The 20,826-nt window shown below is 38.3% G+C and overlaps 2 protein-coding genes across 5 annotated transcripts in view; one reads left to right on the top strand and one right to left on the bottom strand.

The window, feature by feature from the left end:
* Window positions 1-20,826, top strand: part of abcc9 (ATP-binding cassette, sub-family C (CFTR/MRP), member 9) — a 555,625-nt gene that overhangs the window by 139,649 nt on the left and 395,150 nt on the right. The window lies entirely within an intron of this gene.
* usp6nl (USP6 N-terminal like) overlaps window positions 5,828-20,826 on the bottom strand; it is a 127,951-nt gene continuing 112,952 nt past the window's right edge. For all 4 annotated transcript variants that reach the window (XM_050036284.1, XM_050036287.1, XM_050036285.1 and 1 more), the window contains 5 exons: window positions 17,030-17,124; window positions 16,505-16,570; window positions 15,041-15,140; window positions 14,789-14,941; window positions 5,828-8,721 (listed from right to left, as the gene is read on the bottom strand). In XM_050036284.1, the coding sequence (XP_049892241.1) occupies window positions 7,112-8,721; window positions 14,789-14,941; window positions 15,041-15,140; window positions 16,505-16,570; window positions 17,030-17,124 (2,024 nt within the window). In that variant the 3' untranslated portion in view covers window positions 5,828-7,111. The remainder of the gene's footprint in view (window positions 8,722-14,788; window positions 14,942-15,040; window positions 15,141-16,504; window positions 16,571-17,029; window positions 17,125-20,826) is intronic.

Genomic DNA, 20,826 nt, shown 5'->3' with positions numbered 1-20,826 from the left:
TATATATATATATATATATATATATATATATATATATATATATATGTATAGATAGATAGATAGATATTGATATGTTGCGATTTATTGTCTACCACACAATCTGATATGTAATAATGAGTTGTGAGAAACTGTTTTGAGTTAATTTCTCTCTAAGGAAAGTTTAAATCTAGATGTCAGAGACAGATAATCAAGCTCTGAAGTGATGGGAATAGGAACCTACATTTCAGAAGTGCAAAATTTGACTCTTAATTTGATTTGTAAAGGTTGTAGTTTTACTGACTGGCCACATGATGGCGTGATTGTGTTAATCTGAGAGGCGAAAGCCAGGGGGGCTGACAACAAAGCACATTCTGTTGTCAGATTAAATCCTAAAAGTGATTGCTTTGTCAGTGTAAACATTTTGGATTTGAAGGCACAGGTGCTGAGTTCATTCTTGCACAATTAACAAATAGTCTGGGTACAGATGTGACCTGTCTTATCAAGTTATTTTTGAAGGCTTAAAGGAAAGCAAAGTAACGTTGTGATCAGTGTTGCTCAGTGGATCATTACCTGATCCTCACAGTCATAAAGGTTGCTGGAGAAATTGTAGTTGAAATTTACTATCAAAAATATTTAGAGCATGTCACAGGAACAGGATCTCATGATTCACAGCAGTGGTATTGTCTTTAATCTGCAATCTTTGTATTCAAGTAACTGAAGTGTGTTTATTTGGTGTAAATGGTTTAGGACTACAACTATTATTGTCACTGTTGATCAGTCTGTTTGATTATTTTTTTACATGTCTGGTTTAATTATTCAGTCAAAAACACAAGCACATAGTGACAAGTGCCACAATTTTATAGACCAGTAAGTAATCTATTTAAATTACTTGTTTTGCAGTGATGTTTTTAAATATTCTTATGTACTTTTCTCCCTGAAATATAACTAAAATATGTGCGTAAATTACATTTTCAGTTGCAACTATTTTTATTACCAATTGATTATGGGTGGGCGATATGACCCTAAAATAATATCGTGATTATTTCAGGGTAGTGTTGTCACAATACCAAAATCTTTGTTTCGGTACCAATACCAATATGAATTTCGATACTTTTACTCTTCAGTACTTTTCCTAAGGAAAAGTCCTTTTGGCTACAAACCTTTAGAACAATAAATAGTGGAGGTGTAACGGTACCAAAAAATCATGGTTCAGTCAGTACCTCGGTACGGACGTCACGGTTTGGTTGCTCAAATGTTTCACTAAGTTGGTGTTGTCTCGTGTTGTCTCCCTTTGCGAGGCAGACTTTCTCTTGTGCCAGCTGCGAATGTTGATACAGGTGTTGTCATACACACCACTTGTGCAATCTGTGCTCCAATAGGAACAAGAAAGGCGTTTGTGTGCATAAATGAGTAAAATAAATTAACTAAATTAATGAATTGAATCAATTTCAAAGTACCGGTATTTTCCAAATGCAGTATAGTACCGTTTGGAATACTCTAGTACCGCGGTACTATTTTAGTACCGGTATACCGTGCAACACTATTTCAGGGTATTTTTGCGATAATGATATTCATTATTAATTAGTTATTAATCTAAGAAAATAGAATTGCAACAAAATAAGTGATAAAATTCCTTCAAATATTCAGCAAAAACTAAACAAAAATGGTCTCTCATTTCTTCAGTTTGTGAACAACAACAGTAACTCAGAGTGAGATTCAGATTCTGTATAGTTCAACAAAATAAAATCACAAATTACACATTTAAACAGCTCCCAAGTACAAAAATGACCCCTGGGATCTATATATATAAATCAACAGGTGATTTCCTTCTTTTAGTAAAATCCTAAATGACTGAGTTGTTGTTTTTCCACCTGGACCTTTATGCTCTGCCATTTCTCCTCTAATCATCACGCTGTAACCTGTGACAGGCTGTTGTGTAGTTTTTTGTCGAGCTGCGAGCGTCATGCAGGTTTTTCATTTCCACAGGTTTATGACAAAATCACTTGACGACACGGCGAGAGAGGAGAGGGAGAGACGCTGTGCTGCTGCCAGAGGAGCCGCTGAATGAGTTCCCTCTGAGTGGTAAGTCACTAAAAGAGTCTGACAAGTAAAACATTCAGGACGCCACAGTTAATTCCACACTACTGAAGCTGCTCCTCTTTTTGGAACCACAGCAGGGTCTGTAGTAATTGCGCTTTCAACCATTTTTGCTGTTGCAGTGCGTAACAGTATGACGTCAACAAGTCGAAATGTTGCAAATATGAAGGAATTTTCCATATCATATTAAAAGTTATGCTGATATTGTCATGAACAACATGATGTGGCACCGCCAACAGTTAATCTATCAATAATTATTATTTTTTCTGTAAATTTAATCTATAAATGTTCAGAAAATAGTGAAAAATCCTGTGACGTCTTAAAATAACTTCTTCTGATTGACAGTTTAAAATCTAAATATATTTAATGATCCATAAACAGAGAAAAGCAGCAAATCCTCACAGATGAGAATGCAAATGTTTGTGACAAATGAACAATTGACAATTATACCGACTATCAGAATTGTTGGAAAATTATTTGGTTTTAATGGACTCGGACATTTAATCCTTTCAGCACTAATTTCAAGTTTCACAAAACACAATGGGCTCTGCAGTGCAGCAGTGGCAGCGTATATTTGGCAGCTGATAGTTTGTTTTAATTCATTCCAATCAACAACTTATTCCAGTGAGCTATTCTGAGCTTTCCTCTTACATTTATCTTCTCATTTATGCAAATTGTTTCCCAAAATAACACGACTGAGCTTAAGACTTGTCGGTTCAAAGAAACATCCTGCTGCATCTCTGTTAGGTCTTCTAACCACAGATTTGTCATCTTATTTACACACGTCTTCACACCACTGACAACAGACATCTTCTGCAGGCGTCAGAGGCAGGATGGTGTTGATCCCCAGGGTTTACTCATCCAGCAAAGCTCCTGACATGACATTCAGCTGGAATCTTTTTCAGTTTATCCTGAAAGATGCAGTAACAACATGTGAACAGGCAGCTGAATGAAGCCACCAGGCTCCCTACAAGCTCTCATTATAATGTCTTCAGCAGCAGATCATTTATTTACCTTTTTATAAATAATGTCTGTATATCTTAATCAGGCTAGCTTGTAGCTGGGTTAGCAATTATTTTCATTATTGATTAGTCTTCCAGTTTTCCCCCAGATTAATTATTTAGTATATAAAGTGTTAGAAAATAGTGAAAAATACACATTACTATTTCTTAAAGCCAAATTTGATCTCTTTAAATAGGTTTTTTGTGCCCCAAATGATCAGGTAGCCCTACCTATCTCGTAAGACACAGGTAAAGCTGAAAATCGTCACCACTGAAGAGCTGGAATTAGGAAGAATTTTCTATTTTTGCTTTAAAAAGTATTTAATTGAAATTCAAAATAGCTTGGCTGACTGATATTCATTGATTATTTCAGGTTTAGATTGTACTTTATCCCCATTAACAGAAAGAAATGATAAGATGAAAGTGTAGCTGATGTAAGTATAACTTGGAAATTAAATATTGGATGTAGTATTCCAGTCTTGTTTTACTGGGAAAAAGGACCTATTGGTTTCAAGACTTGGCTGCATTATGATGGTTTTCACTGTGAATTAGTCTCTAAATAGTTTAATTAATTGTTTAGCATTCAAATGTGAGATAATAGAGAGACATCGACAGACAAAACCCCAAGATAATGTTTTCAAAGTGCTTGTTTTTTTCTCACTAACAGTCCAAAACCAAAAAATACTTAATGCACAGTGGTATAAAACAGAGAAAAGCAGCATGTTCTCACATTGAGAAGCTGCAGCCAGTAAATATTTACTTGTAAAAAATAATACTTTTTTCTTGTTTTAACCAAGTTAGATTTTAGCAGGGCTGGCATATATTTAATTCGACCAACCTTTTTCCCTCATTAATTTTTTAGTTTATAAAATGTGAGGGACCTGTGAAAAACATTACCACATTACTATTTCCTAAGGCTGAATTCGATCTCTTCGAGTTGCTTTTTTAATTCCCCCAAATTATCAGTTAACATTCTCATAAGACACAGGAGAGCAAAAAAAAATACACACTATTGAGAAAATTAAAAATCAGGGTAGCTTGTCTGATTGATTATCCACTGATTGTTTCAGCTCGAGATTGTAGTTTATTCCCATAAATAGAAAAAAAAAATATTTGAATAGACGCCAGTCAGTAGTTAATCGGAATAAAAATTGGAGATACTGGATATATTGTATTCTTATTTTACTGGGGAAAATGACGTAATGGGTTTAAGACATACTCGTAACCTGATGATTCTCACAGTGAAATAGTCTCTCTTTGATTAATCATTTGGCATTTAAATGAAAGAAAATTGTGAGAAACCCCAAGATGAATTTTTCAAATTGCTTGTTTTCAGTCCAAAACCTAAAGATACGTAATGCACAGAGGTAAGCAGCAGATTCTCACACTTGAGAAGCTGCTGCCAGTGAATGTTTGAAATTTTAGCTGTTAGTATTTTATTTTTTATAAATATTTTATGTATATTTTAAATCAAGTTAGATTTTAGCAGGGCTAGCAGTTTAAGTAATTATCGGGTTGCATGATATTGGATTTTTTGCCAATATGCGATATGACGATCTCAAATGACTGATAACCGATACTGATATCAATATATCCAATTTTTCCCCACCTAATTTTAGTGATCATCAAGTCTCTCATATTATGCGTGCATACTCTTATCATGACGGCCCACCAGCAGATGGAGACATGAAATACAGTACTTTTCAATGTATGTAATATTCATTCATTGTGCAAAATAAGAAAAAGCATGTCGGGTGATTGTGATAGTTCATTTTAAAGTCGATATCGGCTGATACTGGTGACGTACCAATATTATTGTGCATCCTTTAATAAATTATTTAGTTTAGAAAATGTAAGAAGTAGTGAAAATACACGAACTTGATGTCTTCAAGTTGCATCTTTGGTCCCCAAATTATCAGTTCAGTGTCTTGTAGGACACAAGACGGCTGAAAATCATCACTACTGAGAAACTGGAAGTAGGAAAAAAAAGTATTAAATTGAAGAATAGCCTGACTGATTGATTAATCCACTAATTATTAAAGCTATAGATTGTAGTTTATCCCCCATTGATAGAAAAAAGATTTGATGAGACGAAATTTCAGCTAATCTAAATATATCTTCAAAACACAAATATAATGGATATAATACTTTGGTCTTGTTTGGAAAACGACTAATTGGTAATGATTTTCACAGTAAATTAGTCTCTCAATGTTGTGATTAATTGTGTAGTGTACAAAATGTGCACCACAATACCCCAATATGTTTTCAAATTGCATTCAATTGTCCAGTCCAAAACCAAATATATTTAATGTACAATGACATAAAACAGAGAAATGCAGCATGTTTTTATATCTGAGACACTGCAGCCAAGTTTATCTTGAGAAATGACTTAAATGATTAGCATATTATCAACATATTGATAAAAAGTAATGACCATTATAATTTTGCAGATTGACTCATTGTTTTCTGGATGTGGAAGTGTAGTACAGAACATAAACTACAATGTTACTGATTTAATTTTTGGATTAATATAATTTTGAAGTGCTGGAATCTCATTTACTTGAATATTTAAAAATGTATAATCCGAATTCTACATTTATTGCTTTTAAACTCACTTAAAAAAAAATACATCCTTACCTTCTGCCTTATATCCTCGTGTCCCCACTGGGGGGCAGAGTTTCATTATTAGTAGAAAAACCTTGTGGAAATAAACCTCTGATTTACGGCCAGTCAAAGACAGAGCCAAAGAGTCATTTTCACCCTCTTCATTTTATTAAGCAAAGTATCAGAATGGTCTGCAATTAGTTGTTTAACAAAAAACAAAGATAACTTAGGGAATGTAATGAACAGTACGGCAATACTGTTTGGGAGTAACTGCTTAAAACCAGAGTATGAGGACTAATAGAAATAATAATAATAAAAGGGAATGTGGCTGATTAAATGTTGAAATGTGTGACTCACACATTTGTGACATGTAGTGTGTGCGTATGTGTGTGTGTGCCAGATGACTCTGTATGCCAGTGAAGTGCCAGCAGCTGAACAGTAGTTGATATGACAGTGTTGAGAATAATAAGACATAATGAAGTAAAGCAAACTTGTACTGAAACTAGTTCACATCCATCTCTGGCTGCATGTGCTCAAGATGTGAAAACTACAGTACGGCAATTTAAAAAAAAACACGTTACCTATGGTTACATAGCAAATCAGATGACTCAAAGCTATCAAACCAGAAAATATATATATTATTAGCCCTCACAAATTAGCTCTCTATTCCTTGAGTCTCTAATCAGGGTTTGAATTTAACCAAAAACTACACTGGCCTCAAACACATGTAAATACCCAATGTACTGTACTTCACGTATGAAAGAGAAATTAATTGCACATCAGTTAATCAGGAAGGAATATTATCACTGAAACTGAAAGGGAAAATGCTAAAAAATAAATCAACAAACCCTGCTCTTTCTACAGTGGAGGCGCTTCAAAATTGAAATCAAAACGTACAGTGACCCCGTTCATCACTGCTCTCTAACTCTATCATTGGACATAGTATTCTCTTTGAAAAATAACATTCACAAGCATATAGAGTAAATCGATCTCTAATGTAAATATCTGGAAGTAACATATAAAAAAATAAAGATGGAAAATAAATCAGAGTTTTGCCCCTGCTACTGATAACAACTCAGCATATTAACAAACAAAAAAATCCACTGTACATATCAGACTCTAAAAGATATATACTGTCACCTGTCGTTAATGATTTACATCCAAAAATAAAATAAAATCTTCAGTCAGTTTTTTTTTCTCTTTTTAAAGTGATCAGTAAAAACGTCAGAGGCTGGTGTGTCCTGCAGCATTAACGCCGCAGCGTGACAGTCAGAAGGTCAGTACTTCACACATAAAGAACAACAGAGCAGAAACAAAACCAGGCTCCTAACAAAGCTAGGACTACTGCTCGTCTTTACCACAGTGTCAGTGACTACACCTCAGTTATTTTTGTTTTGTTTACAGTGTCTTGCCATTTCTGTATCGTCCAATCACAGCAGCATGGACTCCTGCATGGCAAACGCCTCCTGTGCGTGCCTGTAGTGTGGTCCTCCAAACAGTTGGGGGAGCTGGTGCCTTATGACGGGCTGCTGCTCCTGGAACTGTGTCCTGTAGTGAAGCACGCTGTCTGGTTTTGGGGGGAAAGTGAACTCCTGAACGGGAGACATTTGGGCTCGCTGGAAGCTGGGCGAACGGGGCATCCCACCTGGGGACTGAGGGGGCAGCTCATTCTCCGGCGCCCATGGGAGCCCGTCTACAGGCCGCCGAGGCCCGCCCTCTGGCAGGAAATGTGGGTTTGCCTCACCTCTCCGATGCCCCTCAAACCTGTAGTCCGCCGGAACATAGACCTGTGTGGTGGAGGTGAGCTGTTGCAGGTAGATAGGGGTGGAGCTCCCCTTGGTTTCCAGCTGTATGGAGTGCTCCGGGAGAGGCCTGGTGTTTCGGGGGTTGTGGGTGGAGCTTGGTGGCGGCCCCCTGCGGTAGGTGGTGTAGGAGTTGTTCATGAGAGCCTTGTCTGGGGAGAGGTTGTTGGCTGGCCGCTGGGTGGTGGCGTACGCTCTTTCCCCGTACACCACATTTGAGGGCGGGGTAAATCTGTTGGGCGGGGCATAGTGTCTGTCCTCCCCTCTGTGGTCCAGGCTCACGCTGTACGCAGGATGGAAGATGGGGACTTCGGTTGTAGTTCTGCCTGGGGAGTGCTGCTGAGGAGGGGTGAGGTACTGGCTCTGGTTGCCAGGGTAGCTGGACTGGACCCCTCCTGGACTGCTGTGGGGAAACGAAGGAGGAAGAGGGTGTTTTGCCATCCTGAGCCCTGATGCGACGGAGACGACGCTCCCGGTCAGGCTGGTGCCACGGCTCGGGCTGCCCTGATGGAGGGATGATACACTGAAGGGTGTCTCACTGCGGGGGGTCCTCATTCTGGACGGAGGTCTGTCAAGCTCCAGGATCTCGAAATCCTGCTCTGGCAGCCCTGGTACGTTGTCATACTGGGAGGCGTTGGAGCCTCGGTCGGAGCCGGGGACGAAGCCCTTGGAGCGTGGCCGGCGGTGGGGCTGAGCGCTGTCCTCTGGGCTGGAAGGAGCCGGCGACGCCCCTCTGCTCAGCTGGACCTCCCGGGCTGCTGCTGCTTTGACTGCTTCCAGCTTCGTCTCGGAGGGTTTGTACCAGCGGGGAGTGATTTCTCTGCGAGAGCTGGAGGCCGCGTTGGCGTTGTGGTTGGCGATGGCGTGGCCCTGAGGCCTCCCTCTATCCACTGTAATGAGCTGTGGTGTAGGGGTGGGGGCTGAGGGCGGGGTTGCTCCTCTCTCAGGCGTGGTGGAGGTGGACTGCTTTTGCTGCTCATTGGGGATCTCCCCTGATCCCCTGGAGCGGACGTTCCTCCTGTCATCCTTGTTGCGGCGGATCACTTTCTCCAGTGAGTCCCGGCGTGACCGGCTGGGGGGGCGGCTGTCCCGCTGACGGTCTGGTACAGGACTCGGGTCCCTGGGAGGCTCGACTGGCTCGGCGTGGCTTTGCCCGTTGGCCACGTGGTTCACCGCTGCTGCTGCCACCTCAGGAGGAAGCTGCCCGAGAGGCTTCTTGGGAAACTCTTCTTCTTTACCTGCAAGACCAGAACAGTAGTAACACATTAGAGCACCATCAGGAAACAGAACTGAGCAGTGATGGGTTGACACACTGTGTGGCGCTGATTCACGTCAGATGAGGAGTCACAACAGGGACATGGATTCATGCAACACCACTGCCATAGAGAGGTCAAAAAATAAAGGAGAATTACATTCATGACGACACATAAATACATTTTCACAGGCAAAGAGCAAAGGACAGAAAGAAACATCAGAAGTAGTGTTTGATATTAATTCCCAGCTTGCTGGAGGGGCTCAATTAGGAGGTGACATTCTATTGAGTGGTCTCTGACATTATGAGTTTCACTCCATTTCATTAAACTGTACTTAGCTGCAGCAGTAGCCCCAGACTCGAAAGGTCATACAGAAACAGTTCTTGATAAATGAACCATGTTAAATGTACCGAGACTGATAAGTACAAGCTTAAAAGCCACAGAGATATTTCTTCACTTAGACCTCTCAGCTTGCACCAAAGTTACTACACTACACGTCACAAGTTCAGACGTTAAGACTTAAAGTTACTGCTCTAAAAGAAATGAAACATATACAGTGTGACACAGTGATGGTGACGCTGGGTGTTGATGGGGACTGGAAGGGAAAGTGTGATCACCAGAGTTGGGCCGGGAGGCAGCAGCTGGAGGGAGATGAGGTGCTGTGGGAGTGATCCAGGAAGTGAACTTAAAGAAACTTGAGTGTCTGTCTGTGATGAGTTTATCTACTGACCGTGGCCTTTTTCAATTGTACACATGGGTCAGAGTGGACTAACTCAAACTATCTTGTCCAGTTCTCCCTCCTCAGAATTGAATCAGTTTATGTGAAAAAGTAAAACTATTATTTCCTTTAAAACTGAAACAGCTGTGTTGCAAAGTGCTCATTCTAAAATGAATAGTTTTTTGTTTTCTTTCAGGCATCCTTCTTCACCAAAGACTATCCTGTCCGCAAACTGGTGAGTAAAGCTGCTCATAGATCCTGTGTGTATTTTAGATGTAGCACAGGAAGGATGATAGTTAACTTTTTTTAAGAACCTTGCAGATGACTCAAAAACTCCTGATCGCTGACGACACAGAGAAACAACGCGATACCAACGTATTTATACTTTTGGCTCACAAGCCTTGTTAGAAGCGTGGACCTGTCAAAATGTTTTAAATGATTAATTCACCGTCATAATATTTTTTAAAACAAAAATTTATTCTGCACATTTCTAAAAGCTCTATGGATGTATTATTCTAAGAAAAACATATATATATATATATTATCAATAAAACCTTGAGGATTTCACTGAGATGCTGTAATATTTTTGGCAAAAAAGCAGAATTACAACACATTTGGATTAATATTTATGTTAAAAACCTCTAGCTGTGTTCTGAATAAGAGCTGTGCAGCATGAAAAATCATACTATAAATACTATAAATTAATTAACTTCCCTTAATTTCCATTCATATTAAACTGAGTATGTGTGCGACAGTAGTGCCACACTAATACAGCTGTGAGCACGGATTCTGGCTGGTTTCGCTGAACTTCCTCTAAAGTATACGAGCATTGTTAAACCGGTTTTATTTTGTCCTCCATGTTCCTTACTTCATGACAGAGCTGTTCAAGGCCACCATATTGGTTGCCGCTGGCAGGTATCAGTATTGGTTTTATTTCACACAGCTGGAAGGAGGAAGTGATTTCAGCGCAGTGAGAGGGTGTTAAACAATGAAACCTGTCTAACCTTGCCTCAAGGAGCTGCTTTCACACCAGGAGAGTATTAATGCTGCTGTAGAGGCTTTTACCTCGCTGATAAACAAAAGGTCGCAGGGAAATAAAACGGTAGTGATGTTATTGGATTTGAAGGGTCATAAAATCACAGAAAAGATGCTGTTTTTCCTTTTTCTGTCAATCCTTCCTTTTTCAATCTGTCAAACCCGAACCTTCTCTTATCTTTCATAGTATAGGTTGGTTTGACAAGAATCTTCCTTCCAAACATTCAGCGCCTTATCTCATTTTTTGTTCTGAAGAGAGAAAATTATTACATGTACGGATACTAAATATCTGCACAAACAATCAGCTTTTGGCGTCCAAGTTCCCACGTTGGCCTTTACTTTTTTTGTAGGGGTTAGTCAGTACGTTTACATGACATAAAAGTGATTTATCGAATTAGTCCGACAAAAACTTTACTTTCAAAATAAATGTTAACATGTTTGTCTGAAGTTTTACAAAATCAGATTTCTCAAAGCTGGACTAACACACCCAGATAATGCGATTGGGAGTTGAAGTACTCCATAGTTTCTGCCCCGGGCTTTGACCCGAAAGTTGAGAGCATTAACTGCATAACAGAAGAAGAAGCCGGTAACAACATGGAGAAATCTCCATCCAGAGCTGTGCGTTTTTTGGAAGGAAAATATTTACAGAGCTGTTAAGTTGTCCACCATGGTTCCAGTTTGCCGCCAGCTAACCGTAGCTAACTTGTCTGGTCTGTGACGTAATAGGTCAATTGGAAAAAGGTCCAATACTAACAAGCTAAAAGGGGGCATATCTCCACCTATCGTGGCAGAGTTGGACATACTTATGTCAATAAATCAGTTCCCCTCCCGTGCTTGTATACTGGGACAGTAGTAGACAAGGACAGTGGCCTAGTCGAACGGTAACCATAGCTTGACTTAACTGTGCATGTAAACGTACCGAGTGACAGAAAATAACTGAGTCCACACACTGCCACTGGAGATCAAAGATTCACCCAGCTGCTGTTTGCACAGAGTAAATTACACTGCGGTGGTGATGTGGTCAGGAAAGGCGCAGACCATCTCTTAACTCAAACTAGGCCAAGTCAAGTTCAAAACCATAAAACCACTGTCATTTCTCACAGTGTGGCCAATTCTGACACAAAAATGCAAATTTAAAAAATACCCCCTCCCGTGCACACCAGCAAATTTGGTAGCAGATGGTTGTTAAAACAGAAGTTAAACAAAAGCCTCCAGTGTTGGGAAAAGAGGCTCATTATCTTGTCAGCGGGCAGGGAAACGAACAGACAGCTACTGTTATAGCTGTGTGGGCTCTGGAAGAAAGGAAAGTTCTGGGTTTCTTCTTCAGCTACTGTATTAAAGTAAAACTTCTGACCAAAAAATGTGGTTGCTGCTGGTTAAGAGGACTAACTTACACACTAATCACTAAATGTAGGAAGATGACACAACCTGGAGAAGATTGTTGAAGACAGGTGCTGATCCAGTCTGTGAGTTTATAGGTTAAAGGGACAGTTCACCCCCAATGCTAAAATACATATTTTTCCTCTTACCTGTGGTGTTATCCGTCAGTCGAGACTGTTTTGGTCAGAGTTGCTGAGTCAAAGGGATGTGTGCCTTCTCTCGGCTGGTGGTGATCAAAGTGCCAAAACATAAGTTTGAAAAACTCAACATCAATGTCTCTTTCTAGAAATCATGATCCGGTTACTCAAGATAATCCACAGACCTTGATGTGAGCAGTTTCATCTAGGAACTATTTTCTTTGTACCAAACTACACCTGCCAAGCAAATGAATGCGCAGAAGGAAGTGTGCATCTACTCATTGAAGAGATGCTCATGCTCATGACAGTGCAAGATGTAAACATTAATGGCGTCCTCCTCGGGTGAGCTAGCAGTAGATGCGTACTTCCTTTCAGTTTGGTCGAAAGAAAAAGGGGTGCGTCCGATTTGCATACTTTTTCTTAAACATTCAGTAGGTACCGCAGCTGCCTTTAAAAAGCACGTACTGTTGCATGCAGTATGCACACAATTAGGACACACTACTGTCTCATAACATTACACTCTGAACTTTGACCCTCCTGCTTATATATCTGCTACCTTGGAGATAAAACAAACAGCACTTACAGAGTTGGCTGGAGACAAAGATCAACCCTGAGAGCTCTGCTGTTGTTACTTTGTGATGTGTGTAGTTTAACTTTAAAGTTGTAACTGCACAGTTTGTAGATGCTAACATATATCTGTGACAGTGAAATCACATCTGCAGTTCTCTGCCAGTGTTCTTTTTAGTTACGTCCTTTTGTTGTTTGTAATATTTATGATTATTTCGTTCACGTTATATTCCCATTATTACTGTTTGACTGGTCATGAGTAACTACAATGTGCTGTCACCCGTCATTGTGACTTCTGACAGCTGTCAGTTAGCTGTCAAGCTGTCATTTGTTTGCAGCGTGGTTAATGTGATGTAGCGTTCACTGTGCAGAGGACTGTGGGTCAGGATAGCCAGAAAAGCATGCTGGCTTGCATACTGCAAAATCCAACCAGATGTAGTACAACATCATGGTATTTTCGGCATGCTGCATTTGACATATCATGTACCGGGACATTCTAAATCTTTTTATGGCAAACTATGGCCCTGTCCAAATACCTGCACTTGCGCCCGCCATGTAGGGTGTCCCAGTTGTCTTCTGTTGTTATCAAGGGGTGCAAACCTGCGCCCTTAATGCACCCTTTCCGAAAGTGCGCATCAGACCTCACTTCTGGCAAGTGCACTTCAGGGAAGACCTCAGGGCACAAGTGTGGGTATTTGGACAGGGCCATTATTATATGGTGGTATGGGGATTGGAACGCACAGAAGGTGTGTGGATTATCTTGAGTAACCAGGTCATAATTTCTGGAAAGAGACATTGATGTTGAGCTTTTCAAGTATGTATTTGGCACTTTGAGCACCACAACCCAAGTGCCATCTAGTTTCATCTCCAACGCTCGGCAGCTCACACCAAAACAATCTAAACTGATAAATAGCTCTACAGGTAAAAAGAAGAGTATGTGTTTATGATTAGGGGTGAGCTGTCCAATTAAGGTATATTTCTCTAACACAGTAACCCAACTTTATAAAAAGAAGTTGGTACTTTCAAGTCGGTACAGCCACTTTAAAGAGCCATTTTCATGTTTAAATAATGAATGTGCAGAACAGCTTTTGACTAAAAAACACAAAATAAATATTGAAATGTTAACTTCAGAGTTAAAACTCATCATGCAGTGCCTTTAGTTGGCCACCAGATGGCACGTTATGTCACCTGAAAGACCTTTATGGACACAGCTGAAACTCTACAACCACTTCAGAATCAAAACAGAAGTAAAGCGTAGGAAAAAAACTGAAGATACAAAGACAGGAGGAGGGCCAGCCACTGCAGGACTGAAGCAATGCATCTGAACTTAGTTAAAATATTAATGTGGGGGAATAAAAAACAGCTGGAAGACTAGTTTGTGAAGAAAAAACCCGAGTGCTGCTGGACAGACAGGCGACAGACAGGACGGACGAAGAACGAACGAACGGACTGACTGAGGGACAGATGGACAGAGACATGGAGAGGGGGAAGACCAGTCAGGATAGCCCACCGGTTACTGTTGTAGGAGGGGATGTGGCCCCCACTCACGGCCACACTTTTGTTGTTGTTGGCTAACATTGTTTGAAAGAAGAAGGAGAGAAGGCAGATTAATGAGGAGACAGAGCAAGATTAGAAACACACACATACTGCTAATATACTGATACAGCTACGAGCTAAAGGACAGCAGGAAGCCACAGGGACTGTCGTGTAAAAGACATCATACATAGGAGTGTTTGTTTCACTGTTAATTTCAGGTGGATTGCTGATTTTCTTTAGTTATTTTTCAATATGTGTGTGTTCAAAAAAAAAAAAAAAACACAAGCAGTTTTTTTCCAAGATTTTAGGGATTATAACTTGTGTATTTTTTAACTAATAGACTAATCATTGAATTAATAAAAGTGCTTTTTTTTGTCTAAACCCTTAAAAGATTTGATTTAAAATAGGGCTGTCAAGCGATCAAAAAAAATAAATCAAATTAATTACATGCTGTGTGATTAATTATTCTTAATTGTATATATCGACTTTTGCTGTGAAAGTATTGAAAAATTTCAGTTCAAACTATTAATCAGTTCCATAGTAAAAATGTGAAGAACAGAGCAGTATTTTGTTTTGGTTCAGCGTTGAGTCGGCCGCATCAGAACTTCAGTCAGAAATGTCCCTTTAGGTATTAAACGTGGGTGATACTCCATCTGTGTGCTTCATGCCCTAACAGTACCTGGTGCGGGCAGCTCCAGCTTTGCCCTCCTGAGCTCCGTCATGGACGCCTGTAGCTGCTCGATCACAAAGTCGTCCTCGAAGAAGAAATCTTTGGACAAAGTCACCTGCAGAAACTCCACCAGCTCCTCCATGGACAGCTTCATCAGATGCTCTGTAGATCACACAAACACACACACACACACACATGACATAGTCAGTCTCTGACAGGTGGACTCCAGCTGGGACCACAGCGTAGACTAAACAGTCTTACTCTTGTGCAGTTTGAGGATAGTGTAGGACATGGTGGGCAGCACCCGTTCTCCCTCCAAGATGTAGATGTCCCAGATCCTGAGGGTGAGGGTGAAGGGAGTCTGGACACAAACACAACAAAAGGTTTAAAGAGCTCATTGTTTATCCTGTGTGCTTCTTGTTATATTATACAGACTATATACACTGATGTATTGACTGGACAAGGCTGGTTTTATGTCTATATTTTTGATACTGTCAACAAATCCCTTAAAAAGACCAAAAACTAACAATGTGTTAGACCATCTTTAATTTTACTGAATTTCCTACTCTAACACATTGGCTCCTGGACAATATAAATTTCTAAAAATTGCATACAAATATAGATTTATCTTTATGTCTGTGTGCCAGCGATAGTTGTGGCCAGAAGCATTATGTTTTCGTCCATCCAATTCTCGCTAACACAGTATCGAAGGAATGCCTTGAGGGAATTTCTTAAGATTTGGCACAAACATCCACTTGGACTCAACGATGTAGCGTCTTGATCTTGGTGGTTATACATCAGGGTCAAGGTCACTATGACCTTGTCTGTCTCAATGTGCTGCCGATAGTTGTGGATGGAGGCATTATGTTTTCGGGTTGTCCGTCCGTCCATCCCATTCTCATGAATGCAATATCTAAGCACAGCCTTGAGGGAATCTTTCAAATTTGGCACAAACGTCCACTTGGACTCAACGATTAAGTGATTTAATCTTTGGGGTTGTAAGTCAAAGGTCAAGGTCACTGTGACCTTGTCTGACTCATCCTTGTGAACGCAATACCTCAAGAGCTCCTTGAGGATTTTATATAAAAAATTTAACACAAACGTGCACTTCGACTCACTGATCAACTGATTAAATTTTAGTGGGCAAAGGTCAAAATTACCGTGACCTTTTATTAGTCTCATTCTTGTGAACGCCATATCTCAAGACAGTCATGTTTTCAAATTTGGCACAAACGTCCACTTAATGATGAACTGAATTTGGTGGTCGATTTCAAAGGTCACTGTGACTTCACAATACATATTTTCGGCCAATCACAACAAAATTTCAGACAAATACCTGAAAGGATAAAGTGATTATGTTTTGTATCCAAAAGGTCAACTTAACTGTGACATCATCAATCAATCATCATCAATCTTTGTTGGTTTTGGTCTTTCATGGGATTTGATGACAATAAAGAAAACTACCTACTGTAACATATGATGTAGTGATGACAGATCTGAAGTTGTTTTCTTCCAGATTGCATTTAGACAGTTCACTTTGTTCATGCCAAATAGCTGACAGAGAACTTAATTACTGTAAACACTAAACAATAAATATTTCTGGGTATGGGAAGCCCAAGCAAAAATGTTCCTATCAGTTCTGAGAGGGGGGAAATAAACTACAGCAGCCATTCTGTTGCATTTTCATATTACATTTTGAGGTGAGGTTGCTGTTATTGTACTCACTCTGTCCAGGAAGCACTGGAAGAACCACTTCATAGTGTAGAGACTGGTAAACACCTCCTGGCTGTCCTGTAGCAGCACAAAACAACAACAAAAAGTCTATTAAGTGCAACAGGAAGTTAGTGTTGAGTGTGCCTTGAAAGGTCACATGGATGAATGTCAACAGTGACAAAAGCAGCATTAAATTTAGTGTGTGTTTATCTGCTGCTCCACTTTGACTCTTTAAATTATCTGCATTAGCATAAGTCACACTTTTTTAAAATCCAAATACTTGCATATATTTAATTTGTCACTTTTCAAAATCTAAAAATATTCTGCTTGTTTGTATGTCCAGGAAACCTGAGCATCACCAGTGTATACCCTACATACAGTATATATTATTAATAAAGTTAGTAAACTTTGGTGTGTTAACATAATCCAACAGTATTATTTAATCCTTGAGTTATTTGGATATGTTTTTGTTATTATGAGCAGTTGCTCTATTATTCAGCACTTGCTGCATTATTAATTGCTACAGCAGTGTCTCACCAGGTGTTGTTTCAGTTTGGGCATCATCTTCTTGAGGATGCGGTCGTGGTGTTCCTGGAAACGCATCAGCTTCGGGAAGCCGGGGATAAAGAACCCTAAAGGTGAGGACAGAAAGAACGACCAGGTTAGATGGAGCTGACTTGGATTTTTATTCACAGTTTCTCACAATCTTATCTGTGTCTTATTTCAGGGTATATGTAGAATTCCTTAACATACTATACTGTGGCTATTTTTTCAGTTTTTTCGACATGCTATACGATGACGTTTTCCTTTTTTTTCCCCGACATGCTATACTATGACTTTGTACAACATGATACACTATGATGTTTTAATCACTTTTTTTCGACATGCTATACGATGACTTTTTCAACATGCTATACTGTGACTTTTTCAACATGCTATACTGTGATGTTTTTCTTTTTCTCGACATACTATACTATGACTATTTTTTGAAAGTTTCTTTGACATATGATACTATGTTGTTTTAATCACTTTTTTCGACATACTATACTATGACTTTTTTCGACATGCTATACTATGACTATTTTTTGAAAGTTTCTTTGACATATGATACTGTTGTTTTAATCACTTTTTTCGACATACTACACTATGATTTTTTTCGACATGCTATACTATGACTTTTTTCGACATACTACACTATGACTTTTTTCGACATACTACACTATGACTTTTTTGACATGCTATACTATTTTTTTGAAAGTTTCTTTGACATATGATACTATGTTGTTTTTTTGAAAGTTTCTTTGACATATGATACTATGTTGTTTTAATCACTTTTTTCGACATGCTATACTATGACTACTTTTTAAAAGTTTTTTCGACACGCTATACTATGACGTTTTTATCAGGTTTTTCGACATGCTATACTATGACATTTTTTCCGACATGCTATACTATGACGTTTTCTTTTTTTTTCTCGACATACTATACTATGACTTTTTTCAACATGCTATACTATGACTGTTTTTTTTAAAGTTTCTTTGACATATGATACTATGTTGTTTTAATCACTTTTTCAACATACTATACTATGACTTTTTTGTGTTTTTCCGACATGCTATACTATGACGTTTTTCATTTTTTTTCCGACATGCTATACTATGACTTTTTTGACATGCTACACTATGACTATTTTTTGAAAGTTTCTTTGACATATGATACTATGTTCTTTTAATCACTTTTTTCGACATGCTATACTATGACTATTTTTTAAATGTTTTTTCAACATGCTATACTATGACTTCTTCGACATGCTATATTATGAGGCTTTTCTTTTTTTTCCCGACATACTATACTATGACATTTTTTTCGACATGCTATACTATGACGTTTTTGACATGCTATACTATGACTTTTTTCGACATACTATACTATGACGTTTTTATCAGGTTTTTCGACATGCTACACTATAACTATTTTTTAAAAGTTTTTTCGACATGCTATACTATGACTTTTTTCGACATACTATACTATGACTATTTTTTTGAAAGTTTCTTTGACATATGATACTATGTTGTTTTAATCACTTTTTCAACATACTATACTATGACGTTTTTCTTTTTTTTTTCTCTCGACATACTATACTATGACGTTTTTCTTTTTTTTCTCTCGACATGCTATACTATGACTTTTTTGTGTTTTTTCCCCGACATACTATACCATGACTTTTTATCAGTTTTTTCGACATGCTATACTATGACGTTTTTCGACGTGCTATACTATGGCTTTTTTATCAGTTTTTCGACATACTATACTATTACTTATTTTGACAGGATGTACTATGAGTTTTTATGACTTTTTTCGACATCCTGTACTATGATGTTTTCATCACTTTATTCAACATACTATGCTGTGACGTTTTAATCACTTTTTTTGACATGCTATACTATGACGTTTTTCTTTTTTTCGACATACTATACTATGATTATTTTCTTTTTTCCCCCCGACATACTATACTATGACTTTTTCATCACTTTATTCAACATACTATGCTGTGACGTTTTAATCACTTTTTTGGACATACTATATTATGATGTTTTTTACTTTTCATTAAAGTTTTGTTTCTATGTCCCACTGTTCTTTTCGTTTTCCAGCAATGACTGCAGCTCAGGAGACCTGTCTGCTAAACTCCAAAAATTTGCAGATATCATTTGCGTCATCTGGGATGGTGAGGGATCTGCACACAGAGGGGAGATTAAACTGGCCCTGTGGCACGATGAGAGTAACCTGGAACTGAACATGGTCATAACTGTGAAGATGGCAGTGGACTTCAGGATGAGCTCCCCAACACTGCCCATGATCACCATACTGAACAGCACTGCATGTTTTTTTCTATTTAAACTAAAGTGTCATCCCAGAGGCTCCTTGTCCAGTTCAAGACAGTCCTGGATATGAATTAAAATTATCAAGTTCATTTATACAATGTAAACATGCATTGACTCTGCATTAAACTTTTTTGAGGCTGTAATGTCCACAGAGTGGCTTATTGTATTCATTATTATGGAGGGTTCTAAGTGAAAGTATTAATTGTGTTAAATTTTGTTTTCTACATTCAATGTTCTGTCCATCCACAAATGTGCCTACATTTCATGACAACGATTGCATCTTTGGGCCTGTGCGATCTAAAACGTCATATAGTATGTTGAAAAAAGTCATAAAATAGCATGTCGAAAAAACTGATAAAAACGTCATAGTGTTGTATGTTGAAAAAAGTCATAAAATAGCATGTCGAAAAAAAACTTCATAGTATAATAGGTTGAAAAAACAAATGGTATAGCATGTCAAAAAAACGTCATAGTATATCAGGTCGAAACAACTGATAAAAAAGTCATAGTATAGCATGTCGAAAAAAGTGATAAAAAAGTCACAGTATAGCATGTTGAAAAAAGTCAGTATAACATGTCGAAAAAACTGATAAAAGAGTCAGTATAGCATGTCGAAAAAACATAAAAAAGTCATAGTATAGCATGTCGAAAAAAGTCATAGTATAGCATGTCGAAAAACTGATAAAAGGTCATAGTATAGCATGTTGAAAAAACTGATAAAAAAGTCATATTATAGCATGTCGAAAAAACTGATGAGTCATAGTATAGCATGTCGAAAAGCTGATGAAAGAGTCATAGTATAGCATGTTGAAAAAACTGATGAAAACGTTATCGTACAGCATGTTGAATAAAGTCTGTCGCACATCGAAAAAGTGATAAAAACGTCATAGTATAGCATGTTGAAAAAACTGATAAAAAAGTCATATTATAGCATGTCGAAAAAAACTGATAGAGTCATAGTATAGCATGTCGAAAAAACTGATAAAAAAGTCATAGTATAGCATGTCGAAAAAGTCATAGTATAGCATGTCGAAAAAACTGATAGTCATAGTATAGCATGTCGAAAAAAGTCATAGTATAGCATGTCGAAAAACTGATAAAAGGTCATAGTATAGCATGTTGAAAAAACTGATAAAAAAGTCATATTATAGCATGTCGAAAAAACTGATGAGTCATAGTATAGCATGTCGAAAAGCTGATGAAAGAGTCATAGTATAGCATGTTGAAAAAACTGATGAAAACGTTATCGTACAGCATGTTGAATAAAGTCTGTCGCACATCGAAAAAGTGATAAAAACGTCATAGTATAGCATGTTGAAAAAACTGATAAAAAAGTCATATTATAGCATGTCGAAAAAAACTGATAGAGTCATAGTATAGCATGTCGAAAAAACTGATAAAAAAGTCATAGTATAGCATGTCGAAAAAGTCATAGTATAGCATGTCGAAAAA

Source organism: Epinephelus moara, chromosome 23 (genome assembly GCF_006386435.1).
Source record: "Epinephelus moara isolate mb chromosome 23, YSFRI_EMoa_1.0, whole genome shotgun sequence".
Classification (NCBI taxonomy): domain Eukaryota; kingdom Metazoa; phylum Chordata; class Actinopteri; order Perciformes; family Serranidae; genus Epinephelus; species Epinephelus moara.
This window is presented reverse-complemented; position numbering and strand designations above follow the sequence as displayed.